This window comes from Temnothorax longispinosus, chromosome 2 (assembly GCF_030848805.1).
Source record: "Temnothorax longispinosus isolate EJ_2023e chromosome 2, Tlon_JGU_v1, whole genome shotgun sequence".
NCBI classification, from domain to species: Eukaryota; Metazoa; Arthropoda; class Insecta; order Hymenoptera; family Formicidae; genus Temnothorax; species Temnothorax longispinosus.
In genome coordinates this window covers 12,828,512-12,848,665 of record NC_092359.1, presented here as the reverse complement: position 1 = coordinate 12,848,665, position 20,154 = coordinate 12,828,512, and the positions used below count along the sequence as shown (strand labels likewise).

The following is a 20,154-nucleotide window of genomic DNA, read 5'->3' as shown; positions in this document are numbered from 1 at the left end:
AATTGCTTCTTCTACGATATCTGCAGTTTTTTCTTTCCAAGCTCCGCCCATTCTTCTGCTCTTCTAAAAGAAACATTGATTTCTTGAAGGGGCGGGGATGCACTGGTGCACATCGCATGTAAAATTGTGATGTGACATTAATCCTTACAGTCAGCCCAACAATTAAGCGCAATTTGCAAGTTTACGTAACACGCCTTCCACAAATGCTAATATCTCGCGGATGTACTTTGAACGTTCATTTATAAAAAAAAAGGAACGATCGTACAATCGTGTGTCATTTGTCAACAATAGTTTTAAAGACCTTTCCTGTATTATCAAATGTGAAGAAAAATATTCCAATATTTGCAAATTAATAGAGAGATAACAAATTGAAATTATAAAAAGGCAATTTATATCCGGAAACGTATATTTTTTTTATTTATATGAAACCAAGATTGAGCAGTAACTAGTTAGTTAGAAGTGAAAGAAAAAATTTAAAAAGTTAATAACTTTTAACTTACAAAGTTAATTTAAAATAAGTTAATTTTTAACTTTAACTAGTTATTTTTAAAACACAAACTTAAACTTATTAACTTTTTTTCTAAATTAAAAATTTTTTTTTATCTCTGAACGCCAATATTTTTTTCTATCATTATTTTTAAGGTATTCCTTTCACGGAGGAGCGTATTTTGTAGGCGCTTAAGCAGGGCCTCAGCAAACTCTTGTATATTGCATTAAACTTATATAAAATCAAGTTATAATTGATTATTATGTTTAATTATAAGAAAAAAGTGAAAATATTATGTGTATTTAGAAATTTTTCATTTTTCGGTAAATTTTACTGTCAGAACAATATAGCAACGCTGCGCTTTTCAGGGCGCCGATTGTAAAATGTGAAGTTGATAACAAAAGTGTCAATGTAAGTGTCAATTTCATTAATCAAAGAATATTGTGACATTTTCTTTTTATTAAAGAGAGATTTTATAATAATAATGAGTGATAAGAAACATAAAGTGAGGAGTAATGTGGGCAAAAATAAGGGACAATTTGTGAAAATAAAAGTTGATAATAAACCGTACGTGATGAACTGAAGTATGACATGAGCGCACAGCTTGCAGCGTTGCCAAATAATTCCTTGAAAGTCGCCATTAAAAATATTCATCTATAAACCACATTTCAACTTTTAACATAAATATTTTGTTTAAATATTCGGTGACTCTGTATTTTTATCGGCACTGTCAAAAGTATAGAGTTTAGCGAATATCTGGCGCAGTTAATATTTAATATCTTAACATATTTGATAAACAAATTATTACATTGAAATGTGGAAAATAGATTTTTTCGATAACGTTACATATAAAATATCGAATTTTCAAAGTCATAATTCTTCTTTATATGTTCGGTAATGTGGTTTAATTTTTTTCTGGCGTAAAGATATGCATTTTAACTTTCTCGTACCAAAAAATCAGTTAATTCTTAAGACTTTAGTGTCATGAAAGGAATACCTTAACATATAATTCTACAATATATGTACCTAATTCTGCACAAGTATTATCGGTATTTTATAATTATTGATAGTTTGTTTTATATACAGGGTATCTCTAAAGTCTGACTCAACCTGGATCTCGGAAATGGTTTTAGATATGGAAAAATGTTTCAGATAAAAGTTGTAGGATTTTTTAAAAGGGACATATGATAAAAATATGGACTTGACCTAGACCATACTTTTATAGAATCAAATAATAATATTAATTTTTACATTTTGCAATATTGCAAAATTAAATACGTCTACAAAATACAATCAAATTTAAAATAATTTTTTTTCAAATATCGATTTCTCATTATTCTACGTATAAAAGTATCAAGGTAAAGTCATCAGAAAGTGAATACTTTACGAGATATTTCATATTTTACATTAAAAGTATTATGACAAAATTTAAAATATCTCAGAAAATTCTTAATGAAAGAGAGCTTCGTTATATAGTGTTTTGAAAACATCTCGACAAGTGCTACAAGAATACACAATAAAAATTGAGGGGTTCCATTTAAGAAAACATCGATCACATTGACCTGGCCTTGAAAAGATCACTCTTAAGATCAAGTTCATATTTTCACATTGACCTGGCCTTGAAAAGGTCACTCAAGATCAAGTCTATATTTTCATCATCTGTCCCCCTAAATATCGTAAAACTGTTATCTAAAACATTTTTCCATCTCTAAAGCCGTTTCCGAGATCCAGGGGACTGAGTCAGACCTTAAAGATACCCTGTATAATTGTCAAAGGGCGTGCAGACATGGCCAACACAAAGTAAAGTGCAAGGTTGTATTTTTTTGTCAATTACATTTTTTTATGATAATCATTAATACCGATGTAAAAATCATTATGTTTATCTATATGTAATTCTTACAACTATTATTAGTTTTTCATAATCATTATATAAAAAATGTATTAAAAAAACAAATTTCTTTGTTATTTTATATATAAGTTTAATTTACAAATAAAATATTAAATTTATTTGATCCATATTGTAATTGTTTTGTTATTTAGAGTAATCAAATTTTAAAAAATTACGATATTCTAATTTAATATAAATAATATTTTTAAAAATTAACTATTAATTTAACCTAAGTTAATTTAATCTTAACGCACTTTTTAACTGAGTTAATTTTTTGTTCATGCAACTCTTTTATCGTAACTAAATTAATTTTATAAGCCGTTAACTTTAAGTTAATTTAGTTTTAAAAAAATTAACTTACTCAGCCCTGTAATAAAACTGTACGAGATCGTGCCCGTTATTTGGGCAATTTTCAGCCTTATTTATTTATTAATTAAATAACCGCGCACGCTCATCAATGTGCTTGCATAAAAAATCAACGCTTTAAACATCGAATTTGATTATTCATTATGCTATTTTGCACTTTGGAATCGGCCGATGACGCCTATATACGTTTGACGCTTGTGCACTTTGGCACGCAGGTGTGCAAACAATTTTTTTTTCTCGTATTACCAATTCCAATTGTACACCATTCATTATTAGTAAATATTCTTCTCAGCTTCAATATCTGTTTACTTTAATTATTGGACTATCGCGTTAATCAACTCGTACTTATAATTGATTCTTTTTACGTAGATCGACTATGATGCCGATCAAGGACACTTTCGACACAATTTCGTCTCTTTACAATCTGCGAACCGAGATTCCTAATAATAAAGACTTAGGCTTTTACTTTCTAATATTTCGATCTGATATATCGATGTTATTTTCATCGTATGTAATCGCGCAAAAAAGGTGATCTCTTTAGGTAATAAATCATATTCAGTCAAACTGCGCAATCAAATTCGTGATATTTTCTCTATTTTATATTTTGGATATGTTAAATTTTATATATCCATTTACACATATATATTGATGCCTCTTTCAATGTGCTAGCTTATTCGCTATGCACCATGAATTATTTCTATAACGTTACATATTCGATTTTAAAGTAATCGAATAAAGATAATGTAATAAACGAAATATAGGCTCTCCTTAATAAATCACATAAAGGGAAGTGAGAGAGGCAATCGGAGCCACGCGCGGTAATTAATGCGCAATCAAATTATATAGTCAATAATAAAATATATTAGTTATACAAATTCGGACGTTTCGACACTTTTTTTGTCATCTCTTCAGCGTATAAATGAAAATAATACATAAAAATTTCGATGATAAAATACAGTCAATTGCGATAAAATGAGTCAGTCAGTAGAAAGACGCGGTCAATGTGATTGCGCATTAATTACCGCGCGTGGCTCCGATTGCCTCTCTCACTTCCCTTTAGGTAAAGATAATGTCATATATAAATTCCAATTTTTTACATCTCCATTTATTATGAAATTCCAACTGTTGAAAAACAATAACATAAAAATTAAAAAAAACTTCTTTTATAAAAATTATACCATTTTAACATAACATATAATTCTTTTGCATGAATGCAATAACAAGAATTCAAAAAATAATTTTTGCACTATTTTTTTAATAAAAAGAAAAGTTTGAGAAAATAAAAAACTTATTTACGCATAACCATATATAAATGTAATAATTATATATAAAATATGATTGTATATGATTATATATAGAATATTATATAATGATTATCTTGATTTTACTTGAAAAAAACAATGCAAAAGTTATTTTTCTAAATATTATTCAGTTATTCTTCTTATTATTTTTCCTATATTTATATGGATAGAGATTATTTAAGAGAAAAAAAAACATACATAGATATATTTTATAGATAATATATATTTATTTTTTTTTGTAAAAAATTTTTTTCCAAAAAATTATTTGTAAAACCTTGAAATTTAATAATATGCTCATAAGTAAATACAAGATTGAAATTATTGAATTTTCATATTAATTGGGCATGCAGTTGTCTGTTGTCTTTTTATTTACCATTTCTATTTGCATGTTTTTTTTCAATAGTGTAACGACTGATCGTTTGCATATGAAGAAGTATTTGGTGATTAGGCTTTTTGTCATTTATTGTCACATATTTTACTCATTTTACATGAGACAAGCACGTTTGTATTGAAAAGGAATCGTTTTTTTATAATACTAACGATATATTATTTATTACTAAAATGTCTTTGACAAATCTATAAGTTAAATGTTAAAAAAAAGGCATAAATTATAGCCGACTTGCTAAAAAAAAATTAGATGTTATATAAAAGTGTGAGGTAAAAGAAACTTCGTTCTACTATAAACTTATAGTAAACGCTTTTTTATCACTGTTCTTTTTATATATTGCAGATAGAATGTCCGTATCTCAGGTCATACAGTCGTATGGAGTCATAAATGGACTTGCACGAGATGATAAGGTACGATATTTATTTAAAAAGAAAAACGTACGATTCAGTTGCCGTTCATACATTTTTTTTCTTTACGCAAATAAACGAATAGTAACTCTGACAGATTTATCGGACTTTGCAACTATAATATCCTCATTATTTGTTTCAATTAAGATTCCATCCATCATATTTTACGCGTTCATTAATTTCACCAGGCGCTGATACCGCGTAAACGATAATTTCGCTAGGGAAGTTAGTATTAATTGTCATTTTTCTTATTATAAAATATCATTTTTATAAATAATCAAAATAATCTCGCTCGACTAAGCAGAAGCTAAATAATTTAAAACGGCCAATTTTCGAGCATTTACAAGATGTTAAAATTATATTTAATAATTTCAATAATAGTACCTATACAGTCGTTGACGTTTCGTGCCTTACTTGGCCTTCTTCAGAACCATAAAAAACTAAACGCATTACAAATGTCTCGTATCAATATCCATAAAAGAAACAGTGTCGACGCATTGATTTACTTTAAATACAGTAGATCTCACCCATGAATATGGACCAATAGTCAAAGTAAAGTCGGAGAATAAATTGTCGAATATTCGTCAAAATTACATACAGAATCAGCCGTGTTCTTCGTTGCATGACTTATGTGTGTCCGTGAGACCATGTAATTGAGAAACTTTCTTTGTCGCAGACCAACTTAGTGGCAACTATATAAACATTTTTTTTAAATTCCCGTAAGAACCAAGTAAATTTATATCTATTGAATTAAGACTAATCAGGGAACTCACATAAGCGGTCAATACAATATTATTTTTATTTTGTCATATACAAGGTGTCCGGTAATTACCGTGTCGCTTCTCGTGAGCAGGTAGAGCAAGTTATTAATATAAACTGAATAGAAAATTTTTTTATTCTGTTTTGTTTCTCAAATAATCAATGGGAAATTAATTAATATAAAGATCCACGAATCAGTGTGTGTCCATGTGACTCTATAAGAGGCAGCCCAGCGTTTACGGTTGCTAGACGTGCGGCGAGGCATTAGGACGAGCACTTTGTAAGGCTCTCCGCACAAGAATATTTGTAACACGTCATGTTACGTTAAGTGCTGATTATATGTAATATTTAGACCCATACGTAAATTTGGACTTAGGTCACCGCACAAAGAAATACGTAACGTAAAAAAAGTGTGTTACGTTACATTTTTATTTGTTCGTTAATTGACCTGAGCCTAAATTTATGTACCCAAGTCTGTATAAATTACACGCTTAGAACATATATATTTTGAAGGGGAATGAAGAATCGAGGCCTCGAGCCTGTGTTCACGTTGGGTGCGAGAGAGAACCACGTTTTTTAAGGAAAGAGAAAGATAGATTGAGTGCGTTCCGGCAAGACACCCCTACTGAAGCGCTACAGCTTTTTCAAGCTTTTTTGCTATATTTTGTAGCGCTATATGCTATATACTACGTTTATACAATCGGCAAAAGGCTAGAGAGCGAGCGTGGCAGACAGCACACTGGTCTGCTAAAGTTCGAATCCAGTTTTGATTATAGAACCAAAAATAAAAAAATTGTATTGCTTGTCTTTCCTCCTCGACGGAATGGCAGCCCGTCAGGAGTATCCCTTGCCACGAAACCTCCTCCTCTACCTTGCCGTTAAGATTTGGCGTTAAACTGTAGGTCCCATGTGCTTGTATACAATTGATGTGTACGATTTGACATGACGAGCGTTACTTCTGTAGTAAACTTACGATAATTTACTCCGCGTAAATGAGTGAATTATCGTAAGTTACTACGGAAGTAACGCTCCGCGTAAACGTACCCAGGTAGCAGAGTGACGTCAAGTGTATTAATTCCGTCTTAATGACGTTAGATGAGTCATTAAGACGTCTTTACAATAAGTCACCTTCCTACCTGGGATAGTAATAGTTAGCGTTACTGATTATTGGCTATCTGTGTAGTGCTACGGTAGCGCTTCAGGAGCGGTGTCTTGCCGGGACGCACTCATTAGTAACCTTTCGTCCGCAATGTAGTAGTGTGTAGTGCGGTGAGCGGGACGTCATCTCTACAGTTGCGTATTACGAGCAAAGGTTATCAATCTACTTTTCTTTCTCGCACCCAACTTGGATACAGATCTTTTCCATAGGAAGCATAGGTGTAATTCCTCTTCCAGGTATATATGTTTTAAGATTACATTCACGTAACAGTTGTTTTTCTCCCAATGCTCTTCGCCGCGCGAATTTTTATTAATTAATTACTAATTAATTTCTCATTTATTATTGAGAAACTTTCAAAATAGTAAAGGACTTTTTTATTAAGTTTAACCCGCCTACCTACGAGAGGTAACACAGTAATTATCGGACACTCTGTATATAATCCATAAGTCTAATATATCAGACGGCACAGAATCTTTCCAGTACAGAATTTTATCTTGTAGACTTCGTGTGATTGCATAATTAGACTCGGAAATTATATTACAAGCATGCACGCGATAATAATGAGTTTTACTATCTGATGATTTAAAAGATAATATTATATAAATTTTTCGTAGCAGATTCTGACACGGGATTTGTATGTGCGTCAGTAAAAATATAAAAATGTAGCTTGCTTTTGATTTGTTACATTGGGAGCTTTCAGCAACCGTCACAAGTCGACACAAGCATTGTTCTATCTTTCTTTTTTGGTAATGAGTAACAAAGATAAAACGATACTTGTGTCGCTTGCTGGAAAGCTCCCTGTAATAACATATTGCAAATCGTAGATATATTGTAAATGGCCGTGTTCAGCAGACACAACTGTTGAGTTCGTCTTATCAACACTCTGCGTTGATTGGTTGGTTCTAAAAGTAAGAGCCAATCACGTTTGACTGCTACTGAGCGGCTTGGTCTGCTGAACGCGCCCAATGTATCACGGAAAAAAAGGATTAGCAACTGGAGCTAAAACTTAGCTGTGACAGCTAAGATGTGTCGCTATTCTAGGGACAGCTAATGTTGTTGCTGTCCCAGCTAAATTTATTCGCTATTTAAACTTAGCTACTATAGCAACAAATTTTTGCTACAACAGATCAAATGTCGCTTAGCTGAATTAGCTACTTTATTCCTAGCTAATTCATTTTTTGCTGCAGGAACTAAATAATCTTCACTATGACTCCTAAGATTTTTAGTTATAAGGATAGCTAATTTATCCCTAGCTAATTTATTTTTTGCTGCAGGAACTAAATAATGTTTCATTTTTTTCCGTGTGGAATGCTACAGTTCGAACAAGATTCAAAATTACAATACATTATAATACGTAATTATGAAATTATGTGTTGATGGATTATTCATTAGAAAATTCCGGTTTTCTATAGAATCTTATGCATTAGCAATGTCATCTATCATAAAAATAATGTTTATATCGGTTAAAAAGTCGAATGTAGATTAATTTTTTTAACGATTACCGAGATAAGCATATTATTCAAGGTTGTATTATAATAAATTTCAAGATTACATTTACATGGATTGTTTACATATTATTTACGTTATGTTTACGCAAACCTTTTTTATGTAGGCTATTTAAGCAAATTATTATAAACTGACTAATTAATTAATGAATTAATTTTTTAAATTGTATTTTTTACACACACACACACACACAGAAAAAGTCTTAAAAAAATAAAAAATAGTTTTAGATTTAAACTAACAAGGGAACCTCGCGAAGTGGAAAATTCTGATTTTAATATAACTTTCCACACATGTAGGGGGAGTAAAAAGATGAATTTAGATATTTTTTGTAGCGGCCCAAAAACGGTTTTAAGGGGTGAAACCACCTCTCATATGTAGAGCGGTTTTTTGCTTTTCTCGATATATTTCGAAAAGTATTCGAGATATCAAAAAATGTTTCAAATAAAAATTTTATGGTAAAAACATCTCTATTTAACCACATTAATAAAATTTTGAAAAAAAAAATTTTGTTTAAAAAATTATTTTTAAAAAATATTATATTAATGTTGTTGAATAGAGGAGATTTTATAATAGTTTATATTATTTGCCACGTTTGATAACCGTCATTAACATATACGAGGTTGACAATGTCATTTTAAATTTACTTAAAATTGGTGTCTTTTTTAACCTTTTAACATCTAAAGCATGTATACACAAATGAATATTAATTTGTTGCAGGAAATGAATCAATCGATGAGATATGCATCGGCTAGTGAAACTGGTCTTGATGGTAATTCTCTGTCAATATATATTCACAAAACTTTTTTCACTTTTTTTTAATCTATCGATCTCACCTTTGGCAATCGTCAAAACATTAGCGCATTATTGTTATCGTTACTTAGCTCGCTTACAAACAACAAGACAATTATTTTTAAGTTAAATTCCACCTATGAGCTGAGCATTATTATACGTTTTTTTGTCTTTTTTATTAATAGCCCAGGAGGTAGAGGCCAAAATTGGACATGATTTTATTAAACTTGGAAAGCCATTTTTTTCTTATGTTAGTGTTGAAAATGATAAAATGCAGAGTCTGGCTGGAGGCCTCTTCCGGGACGGCGGGCGTCGGGACGCCGTCGATCTTGTCGATAAAAATGAACATATCGGGATGATTTTATTAAAGCTGAGACTTTTTATGTACAATGTTTAGTTAATAAATAACAATATTCACAGAGTCTGGCAGCTGTCAGCCGGGACGGCATGAGTCTGGCGACCCTTTGAACATGTAATGAAAAGTGATCCTCAGGAATCATTTTATTAAACCTGAAATTTGACGTGGTAGTCAATTATACAGTTTAAAAATGAAAAAAAAAGTTGTCTGGCAGCCGCTTTGCGGGACAAAGGTTATGCCAGACTAAAAAAAATATTACCCGAGAGAATCAAATATAAAAGCGAATTATCTATATTTATCATGGAACATTATTTTTTATTTTATCGTTACAAATAATATTTGAAATAGCACGTTCATTATATATTACAGTTATAATTAAATTTAATTAGATTCATCATCTGTATTTCTAGTAATCTTATCAATCATTATCTTCATATGAAAATATATTTGAACTTTCATCCGAGTAGAGGTTTATATTTTCAGATTTATCATCTGATTCTCTCTCTTCAGTAATATCATGTCTGTTCATTCTTCTTATAACGGAATCGAATCATCTCCTGTAAATAATACAATTTTTTAATATTTCCATTTTAAATAATTTTTCAATATTAATAATTGCTTAAATTCGATTCCGTTATAAGAAGAATGAAACAGACAGTGATATTACTGAAGAATCAGATGATAAATCTGAAAATACAAACCTCTACTCGGATGAAAGTTCAGATATATTTTCATATAAAGATAATGATTGATAAGATTACTAGAAATACAGATGATGAATCTAATTAAATTTAATTATAACTGTAATATATAATGAACGTGCTATTTCAAATATTATTTGTAACGATAAAATAAAAAATAATGTTCCATGATAAATATAGATAAATCGCTTTTATATTTGATTCTCTCGGGTAATATTTTTTTTAGTCTGGCATAACCTTTGTCCCGCAAAGCGGCTGCCAGACAACTTTTTTTTCATTTTTAAACTGTATAATTGACCACCACGTCAAATTTCAGGTTTAATAAAATGATTCCTGAGGATCACTTTTCATTACATGTTCAGAGGGTCGCCAGACTCATACCGTCCTGGCTGACAGCCGCCAGACTCTGTGAATATTGTTATTTATTAACTAAACATTGTACATAAAAAGTCTCAGCTTTAATAAAATAATTCCGATGTGTTCATTTTTATCGACAAGATCGACGGCGTCCCGACGCCCGCCGTCCCGGAAGGCCGCAGTCAGACTCTGGATTTCGTCATTTTCAGCACTAAAATAAAAGAAAAATGGCTTTTCAAGTTTAATAAAATTACTGACCGATTTTGGCCTCTACCTCCCGGGCTATAAACATTAAGCAATCACTTTTCGCAAATTATATTTTTACGTAAAACATACATCTTAATTTATAACTGACCAATAATAATTCATGTTATATATAAACTATTTGAATATTTATAGGACCGGATCAGGTACTACCTACGGATGAGGATGTCACGTGTAACGCCGACGGCAGAGTTCGAATAAAGTTAGACAGCAATGGACCGAATGCATACACACCCGTATCAATCCCTGGAGTTTTCACCAAAACAGCAAAGCTCTATCCTGATCACATCGCGTTGGTGTCTAAACTCGATGTCAACGGCCAAAGAACCATGTATACCTTCCAGTATGTATTTAAAAAATTACAAGATTTTTTGTTTTCTTTATTATCATACCAAGTAATGTAGGTATAACTGGCAAAATCTTTGATTTCTCTCACTTATGGTTTTTGCGAAGTACAAAAATCATTTTCGTATAAGCTCTTTTTTCTCGATCTGGTTTGCAGATAGATTCGATGAGTCTAGCAACTACATTTATCACGATAAATTGATACGATCAACCTTGTACAACTTTGTATTAATTTGTATTACAGAGAATACGAGTCTACCGTAAGAGTCGTCGCAAAAGCGTTTCTGAAGCTAGGTCTGGAGCGGCATCACAGTGTCTGCATAATAGGATTCAATAGTCCGGAATGGTTCATTGCCGATCTTGCGGCTATATACGCCGGGTAAAAGATCCGAATTGTTTTATGTCTAAATGAGCGTCGCGTTATAATTTACACATGCTATTATACATATTGCTTATACGATAATGACAAGCGATATGTTTTTAACAATGTGTACTTTTACTTTTCTAATTTTTAGATAATAAATAGATCATCATTCTTTTTTAGTGGACTCGCTACAGGAATTTATACTACAAATTCTCCAGAGGCGTGCCAATATTGCGCTGAGCACAGTCGGGCCAATATAATAGTCGTTGAAGATAACAAACAATTGCAGAAAATCTTGCAAATAAGACACAACTTGCCCCATTTGAAAGCAATTGTTCAATACAACGGCGTATCCACCGAAAAGGATGTTTTGAGCGTAAATTGACTGTTATATATTACTCGTCTAATATATATATATAGGGTAGACCGGGGCACGTTGTCACACATTTGGTTCAATATTTTTTGTATTTTTTACATTCAATATTTAAGAGTACTTTGATACGCCAAAATTTCGAGTGAACCCTCAGCTTCAATTGGACAGTATCGAATTTTGTGTGATTGTTACTCTACAGTTGTTACATAACAATAAATAACGACAAGTCGCTTGTGACAACGTGCCCCATGACCGGGGCACGTTGTCACATCAAATGTGATTGCATGCAAAATGTTATCCAAACTGTATTCAACGTAAATATCAATATATTATAGTGCGCTGCAATGTAAAAAAGTAAAATCCTTCACAGAAACATTTATTTTATTTCAAAAAAGTACAAAAAGCACGAAGTTTTCGTCTTAATCTAAATACAAGAATTCCACTCGAATGCGCAACTTATTGATACACATTTTTTTTTATATAATCATGTCAGTGATTAAACATAAAATATTTTTACTCGTTATCGTCATCCGAAGATTCGCAATAGATTCCCATCAAATTCGTGACAACGTGCCCCGAGGGCATTTTTTGGTAATTATGCAGTATAGGGGAAGCACCTCCGATGACCTTGACCTTGACATATGTTGTCAAGGTCACCCTCCTGAGTGACCTTCAGAAGGTTTTAGCCGTCGCTCGTTTTTCATTAAAAAGTTATAAACAAAAAAGTTTCGAAAATATAGCAATTATTTTGAGTACTAATAGACATAAATGACTGATATTTATGTAGAAATAGGTCCATGTATGAACGAAGGAAAATTATTTAAAACAGTGAATTGTTGGTATACTGAAAGAAAAGTTATCTAAAGTAGAGAATAGTTGGTATATTGAAAAGTATATATACAAGAGAATATCACTTCAACCATTATTTAGCGGAATTCATGTTCAAACGAGCATTTGATTTTAACGAACGAATAGACGCTTTTTTTGAAACAATGTCTATTATGTATCCCATAACTAAAAAAATCAATGAATAAAATATACATTATAATACTTTATAAAATTATTGATAATTATATAGAATAACTAACACAACAAATTATTAACAAAAAAATTTGGAAAATATAGCAACTATTTTGAGTATTGGAAGGCATAAAAAACTAATATATACGTGTGTGTGCCCTGCTTTAAAGAAAATCACAACTTCTATAAACCAGGACATACACACATGTGTGTGCCCTGCTTTAAAAAAAATCACAACTTCTATAAAGCAGGACATACACACATGTGTGTGTGCCCTGCTTTGAAGAAAATCACAACTTCTATAAAGCAGGACATACACACATGTGTGTGTGCCCTGCTTTAAAAAAAATCACAACTTCTATAAAGCAGGACATGTGTGTATGTCCTGCTTTATAGAAGTTGTGATTTTTTTTAAAGCAGGGCACACACACATGTGTGTATGTCCTGCTTTATAGAAGTTGTGATTTTTTTTAAAGCAGGATACACACACGTATATATTAGTTATTTATGCCTTCCAATACTCAAAATAGCTGCTATATTTTCGAAACTTTTTTTGTTAATAACTTTTTAACGAATAGCGAGCGACGGCTAAAACCTTCTGAAGGTCACTCAGGAGGGTGACCTTGACAACATATGTCAAGGTCAAGGTCATCGGAGGTGCTTCCCCTATACTGCATAATTACCCATTTTTTTACTTCAAACAGCCTCATGGCCGACACGTTTGAGATATTCATAAGATTAGGTATTGCACGCGGTAGGTAAAAGTACATACTTTAAGATAATATAAAGGTCTATTCTGAAAAAACATAAGCTTCATGTCCAGTACGTTGAATATTAGACAATAAAATTTTACTTACGGTCGCAAAAAACTTTCAAGTTGATTTTACGTCAACACGGCTGGAGCAACCTCAACACTGTAAACACACCAAAGATGGGCATACACTAACACGTTTTGGGAATGACGGGTACTGTGTGCTCTCTGGTTATTAGTTTTTTAAATAAAGCAGATGTGACAACGTGCCCCGGTCTACCCTATATATATATATATATATATATATATATATATCTTTTTATTTAATATACACGACTTATTATTATTTATTGCTTCTCAGTGGGGCGATTTATTGAACATAGGTAAGAAGGAATCAGAGGATAAATTATTATCTGTGTTAAAGACGATTGGGGCAAACGAATGTTGCGTTTTAGTGTACACGGTACGTTGAATTTGATTTAATGAATCATAATTCATTAAATCGCGACTGCCATGATATTTAATGTATATTTTCTTAATTTGTAATATCATCTTTACAGTCAGGAACAGTCGGAAATCCAAAAGCTGTAATGTTAAGCCATGATAATATATTGTACGATTTACGGATAATAATAATGGCATTACAAGTGAGAGAAAAGTCAGAAATTATAGTTAGCTATTTGCCATTATCTCACGTTGCAGCACAGGTGAGATTTTTCGAATAATGCATTTCATGTATCTGTACTTTAGAGATAAAAAAATCGTATTTCCATTATTATAAATTCAGAGAAAACAAGGTTTAAAGTTTTAAATAGGGAAATGATATATTTTTTAATTTGAAACAAAAGTAGCGCCTCGGTTTATTAAGTCTTAAAGTAACTTAACTGACATGTTTAACAGCACAACTGCCAATAACACGCTGTACCTGGTTTAAAAATTAGGCAATATAAAAATTTTCAATATGACTTTTTCTAAATATTGTATCTCAGGAATTAGTAATAATAGACTTGAGACGCTTTATCATCATACAATTTAAACTCCTGTTATATTGAAAAATGTATTAATTCCATTTTGACAAAAACTGGAGATACGATTCTTTATCTCTAAAGTACAGATATGTACCTCAATTAAAAATATTTTAATGACATTACAATTAATGCCAATTTGCACGTATATAAATTGCATCTAAATATTTTTTACAATAATTGAAAAAATTAATCTATAATAGTTTTTATTAATTCTAGCTAATTGATATCATGGCAAACATTACGTTAGCGACCACAGTATACTTTGCGGATCCGGGTGCGTTAAAGGGTACATTAATGAATACATTACTTGTAGCGCAACCGACTATTTTCTTAGGGGTGCCCAGAGTGTGGGAAAAGATATACGAGAAGATGCAAGAGAAAGCGCGCAGTAACGGCGCAATAAAAACCTGGATTGCTAAATGGGCAAAAGCGCAAGGTCTTCATTATTACACGAATAAAATGAATGGCGTAGATTATAAACATTGGGGCTATGTCTTTGCGAAATGGCTTGTTTTCGACAAAGTGAAGGCAGCATTGGGTTTGAATAGATGTCGAGTATTCGTTACCGCAGCAGCTCCCATAAATGTTGACATTAAACGATATTTCCTGAGCTTAGACATCCCTCTATTAGAGGCGTATGGAATGTCTGAGTGTGGCGGGGCTCATACAATAATCAGTCCTAAAGAATATAGGTAAATTATATCTTTATGCTTTTATTCTTTGTATTGAGAATTTACAGTAAAGATATTTACTTTTAAAATATGTTGTTTATAATAAATAAATGTTATTGTCATTCTCATTTGTTAGCATGGAAGGTGTAGGAAGGCCTTTAACTGGAGTGTATACAAAATTAGACAATATAGATGAACATGGTGAGGGAGAAGTTTGTATGGGTGGACGACATGTATTCATGGGTTACTTAAATGAGCCGGAGAAAACCGCAGAAGCTAAAGATAAAAACGGCTGGTTACATAGCGGCGATCTCGGCAAATTCAATTCGAACGGGATTTTGTCTATAACTGGTAAACATTTATTTTATGCCTATTAACAATCGTCATTATGTGACGATACTTGTAAAAAATAATCACGTGTGTGTTATGTCAGCGAATATGATATTATATTTTTTACGTGTTCGCAGGTAGAATAAAAGAACTTATAATCACAAGTGGAGGGGAAAATGTAGCACCATACAATATAGAGCAGACGATATTAACGGAATTACCGTATTTAAGTAACGTCATGGTGATCGGAGATAAAAGGAAATATTTAACGGTCCTTGTCACGCTTAAGGTACATTGTGAAAGGACAAGAATACAGATGCAAATTTAAATTTCTAAATATCCATTTTTTTTTCCAGAGTAATATGAATGAAGAGACTGGTGAGCCGTTAGATACGCTGAATTCCGAAGTGTTAAAATGGGCGAAGTCTCTTGGTAGCAGTGCCAAAACAGTTACAGAAGTCATAAGCTCTCGTGATTCAGCTGTAAGTCAGATATATTAAAAGAATTATTTTAAATTGTGTAAATAGTAATTATTTTGCATTGTTTGGTCCGGATCTTTAAATACTACAAAATGCTATACATATGTCACAAAACGTTTTCTTGTTTTTTTAGATATACGAGGAAATCGAGGAGGCAATCAAGAGAGCAAATACGCAAGCTATAAGTAATGCTCAAAAAGTACAGAAATTCGAAATTCTTCCTCATGACTTTTCGATTCCCACCGGTGAATTAGGACCCACGTTAAAGCTCAAAAAGAACGTAGTTCAGAAGATGTATGCTGATTTGATAGATAAGATGTATGAATGAGACTACCGTGTATTGCTGTCATGCGATAAGGGGCGCGCATTGTTGTAGAATTTTTATACCAGTTTTATATTAATGCCATTGAAAAAAAAATCTGATTGAATTAATTGGACGTCTAGTGGAAAATGAACGAACCAAATTCTTCCAATTAATGCAACTAGAATTCTAATTATGCAACCAGAATTGTTATTAATTCAACCAGATTCTGGTAGATTTAACCAGTATTTTCTGGTGGAAAATGAACGAACAGATTTTTTTCAGTGTGTCCGCGGACATGCCAAACATCTAATATTATATAAGCAAGATGTATTTGTAATATTCAGGTATGGGTAAAGTTCAGAAAATGAACTATACTCCGTCTAACGAGAGATCATGGTTCGTTCTGCGCATAGGCGAGCAAAGTGGGGTCCCTAGAGCGTGGCGTATACGTAAATAGATGTTCTGTGGGTGGAGACCTGCGCGAAACGGACGAGTTTTCGTCCGATCCAACCATCTCTCGTTGGACGGAGTATACATTAAATCTATAGGTCCACAGTAAAGCCCCTTGCACAATGCCAGGCAACAGGCAATAGGAACAGGAAATAATCAAAAAATCGTTAATTACTACCTAAAAAATTCAAATGCTATGATTGGTTGGCAATAGGCAATAGGCACAGAATTTCCAACGTGACGGAAACTTTGTGTCTATTGCCTGTGTCACTGTTTATTCTGCATTTATACATGATTTCTGATTTCTATTCCCTGTTCCTATTGCCTGTTGCCTGGCATTGTGCAAGGGGCTTAAGAGTTTCTTACTGTGGATCTTGGATAAATCTTACTTATATACAATAGATATATTATATATATATAGGTATTTTTGAAATGTATATGAGGGAATAACATTTTGTATCAGGGCACACAATAATCGCAACATACATATGTACAATAATTAAGTTAGTAATTCATACATTCTATTGTTATTATCAATATACTTCAAATTTGTAATTATATTTAAATAAAATATCACATAGATTATATCTTTTTCTTAAATGTTACAAAGAACATATAATTAAAAAATCATAACGTCATTGAAAATCTGTATTTCATGATACACACACATGCGCGCACGCGCGCGATATTCACAAGAAAAAGATATAATCTATGTGATATTTGATGTACTTATATATAATTACATAATAGAAATATATAGAATATGTTGATGAAAATTCAGCAGTGTCTAAAAACAAAATTATATTTTCTACCTACCAAGGTAAAATCCTTTTTGCATAATAAAAATATTTTTCTCAATTTGTATTAAACTTTTAAATTTTGATATTAATTAAAATAAAAAATATTTAATAAATTTGTTAGTTATACAACATCATTGTAATAAGAAATGATGTAATCTTTGTAATGGGAAGGTAAGAATAAATAAAAAAAAGAAAACAGAAAAGATTTTATAATTGCAATATATTACTAAATGTAGTTTACAATAAGCAAAACTGTAGTTACGTTTAAAATTATGTTCATACTACAGATTTTTACAGTAAATACGGCTTCTCATAAGAAAATAATCTTACTAAAAGCGCATCACAGCAGCTTTGGAAATGCAGATCTGTATATCTTCTTATTCTCAATCTTATCATGCACAAGTGGATTATACTCAAATTATATATCACCAAGATAAGTTTTCCTGTTATTAGATATTTATTATTATTCATTTACTTATCTCACATTCTCAATATAAATTTTTGCATATATATGTGCACCTAAAATGTATATTTATTGCTGGCTAACAATACAACCTGAATACTAGTGCAACTTTTTTTATCTTTAATTCTTTACTGCAAATCAGAATAGAATTAATTTCTAAAATAAGAATATCTGAATGGCAGGCAATTAAGAAGAATGTGATGCTTAATTATTACTTTCATATGTTATAAAACTTATGTAGCATTGTGGCACATATAGAACACTATTTATAACAATATTACTGATGCTGTTTTGAGAATGAATAGCTAAAAAATTAGTTGGTTTCCTACAAATACAGAAGAATTTTATGGTACTGTAAAATGTTTCGTGGAAGATCCTCAAAATGTTTTCAAACATAAAATTATATGTATAAGCCACCAATCAATCATGATCGTACCATGTTACTTCGACATCCAAACATAAGACTAATTAATAAAATATATTTTGAGAAGTAGTAGAATAACCAGATAGATCTTATGATGTTGTCGATGTATTAAATTTTTGTTGGATAATAGATGTTTTTCGCTGTGGTACTGTTTCTGGTGTCGGTATAGCATCTCCCGTTGGCAGAACACCAGCTGGCTTTGGCTTAGCTGTAGACTTTTGTTTTGCCATTTGATAATCCCCAGAATCAAAATATTTTTGCTGAAAATATCGAAATATTGTTAACTGTTTCAAGAAACTAAGATTAAAAAAAAAGAAATACACAGCTGTCTTTACAGAACTCTGTACAATCAAAAATTGACATTTACCCCTTTGGCTAGCCTTTTCTGCAGAAACGCGGAATGACCGCCGAATGGTCGACCAGCTGCATTTGGAAATTTTGCTTTCAACTTTGCTTCCTCCATTTTTTCTATGTCACTCGACGACAGCTATAACAAAATCTTCTGTGAAGATCTGTTTATATACACATAACACTATGTCGGCGTATATACAGTTTCATGCAAATAAAATTTTTATAAAATATTCTTTCTACTTATGAATTTTCAAAGTCTCTTCTATTAAAATTTACATAAATATATGTCACATATCTGTTCTATTGTCACACAAACATTTATGCTTAGAATTTATCGTAAGAGTAAGCTACAAATAGATGTAATCTTCAAATGTTTGTGTACAGCAATGCAGTGCCAGATAGAATGCTATTTCAGCACAATTAACAAATTATAAATTAAACAATATCACAATTTTCCAATGACAAAACAAAATATTGTTGCTCTCTGTGATGATGTCCCGATAACTCATCGAAAGGACCCTCGCCGTTTCTTAACGCGCTCGTTTTGTACGTAATTAATATAAATACATAATTAATTAATTAATTCTACAACTTGGATCATCGTCTCAATCGTCCGACTGTTAAATCTAGCGACTTGCCTCCGCAGGTGGGCTCTGCTCGTTCGTCTGATCGTCGCTCATTTTCGCAGGTTTTTCAAACGCCTCTCGTCGTAGCGACCGTTCGCCTCCCGACTGGTTATCCTCTGTATACTAATTTCGACACTGACGCATATAACATACATAAGCTAAGTGAGCGGCGCAATAACGTGCAGCGTCCAGCGTCTCTCAATCGTGCCCTTCGCCGCAGGCGGCCGTGGACTGGATAGACGGCGTGCACCGGTGGAGAGACCGACAATTGTCAACTCAACGAGAGAGTTGTTTTCATACGCGTACAGACGGCGAGAACAGCGACGGCGTCAACATGCGGAGCCATATGTTCCCGGGTGACCGTTACGTTACCGACGTCTGCACGGCGGGTTTTCATTGCGCGATTCGATCCGATTGCCATTGGACGAAATTCAACTGGCAGAAATCGTTTCGAGTTTCGAATAGGGTCGCTCTAATCAGGGGGTCAATCATGTATTATTCACTCCATTCGCGTTGCTTGCACTTTTTGCACTCAGCATCTTTTTTAAAGCAGTGCTATAATGTACAATATTTATATGAATTAAAGGACTATAGGATTCCAATGTAAATAACCCAAGTAATATATACGTAAAGCAATGACAACGC

General features: G+C 32.2%; 2 protein-coding genes across 5 annotated transcripts in view; one reads left to right on the top strand and one right to left on the bottom strand.

Moving 5' to 3' along the window:
* Bgm (acyl-CoA synthetase bubblegum family member 1) overlaps window positions 1-17,703 on the top strand; it is a 33,729-nt gene extending 16,026 nt beyond the window's left edge. For 3 of the 4 annotated variants that reach the window (XM_071798039.1, XM_071798040.1, XM_071798041.1), the window contains exons 2-13: window positions 4,773-4,840; window positions 8,979-9,030; window positions 10,866-11,073; window positions 11,320-11,454; window positions 11,620-11,815; window positions 13,945-14,046; window positions 14,144-14,290; window positions 14,828-15,303; window positions 15,419-15,633; window positions 15,750-15,901; window positions 15,969-16,094; window positions 16,225-17,703. In XM_071798039.1, the coding sequence (XP_071654140.1) occupies window positions 4,778-4,840; window positions 8,979-9,030; window positions 10,866-11,073; window positions 11,320-11,454; window positions 11,620-11,815; window positions 13,945-14,046; window positions 14,144-14,290; window positions 14,828-15,303; window positions 15,419-15,633; window positions 15,750-15,901; window positions 15,969-16,094; window positions 16,225-16,419 (2,067 nt within the window). In that variant the 5' untranslated portion in view covers window positions 4,773-4,777 and the 3' untranslated portion in view covers window positions 16,420-17,703. Of the gene's footprint in view, window positions 1-4,772; window positions 4,841-6,846; window positions 6,992-8,978; window positions 9,031-10,865; window positions 11,074-11,319; window positions 11,455-11,619; window positions 11,816-13,944; window positions 14,047-14,143; window positions 14,291-14,827; window positions 15,304-15,418; window positions 15,634-15,749; window positions 15,902-15,968; window positions 16,095-16,224 lie in introns of those variants that run through there. The other variant, XM_071798042.1, reaches the window with a different exon arrangement.
* A 145-nt stretch (window positions 17,704-17,848) lies between these two features.
* Window positions 17,849-19,899, bottom strand: Endos (endosulfine alpha). Its single transcript, XM_071798054.1, has 3 exons — window positions 19,522-19,899; window positions 18,900-19,019; window positions 17,849-18,792 (listed from the first exon to the last, which is right to left on the bottom strand). Exons 1-3 carry the CDS (start codon window positions 19,561-19,563, stop codon window positions 18,622-18,624), a joined length of 333 nt encoding a protein of 110 aa, XP_071654155.1. The 5' UTR covers window positions 19,564-19,899; the 3' UTR covers window positions 17,849-18,621.
* Window positions 19,900-20,154: the final 255 nt, after the last annotated feature.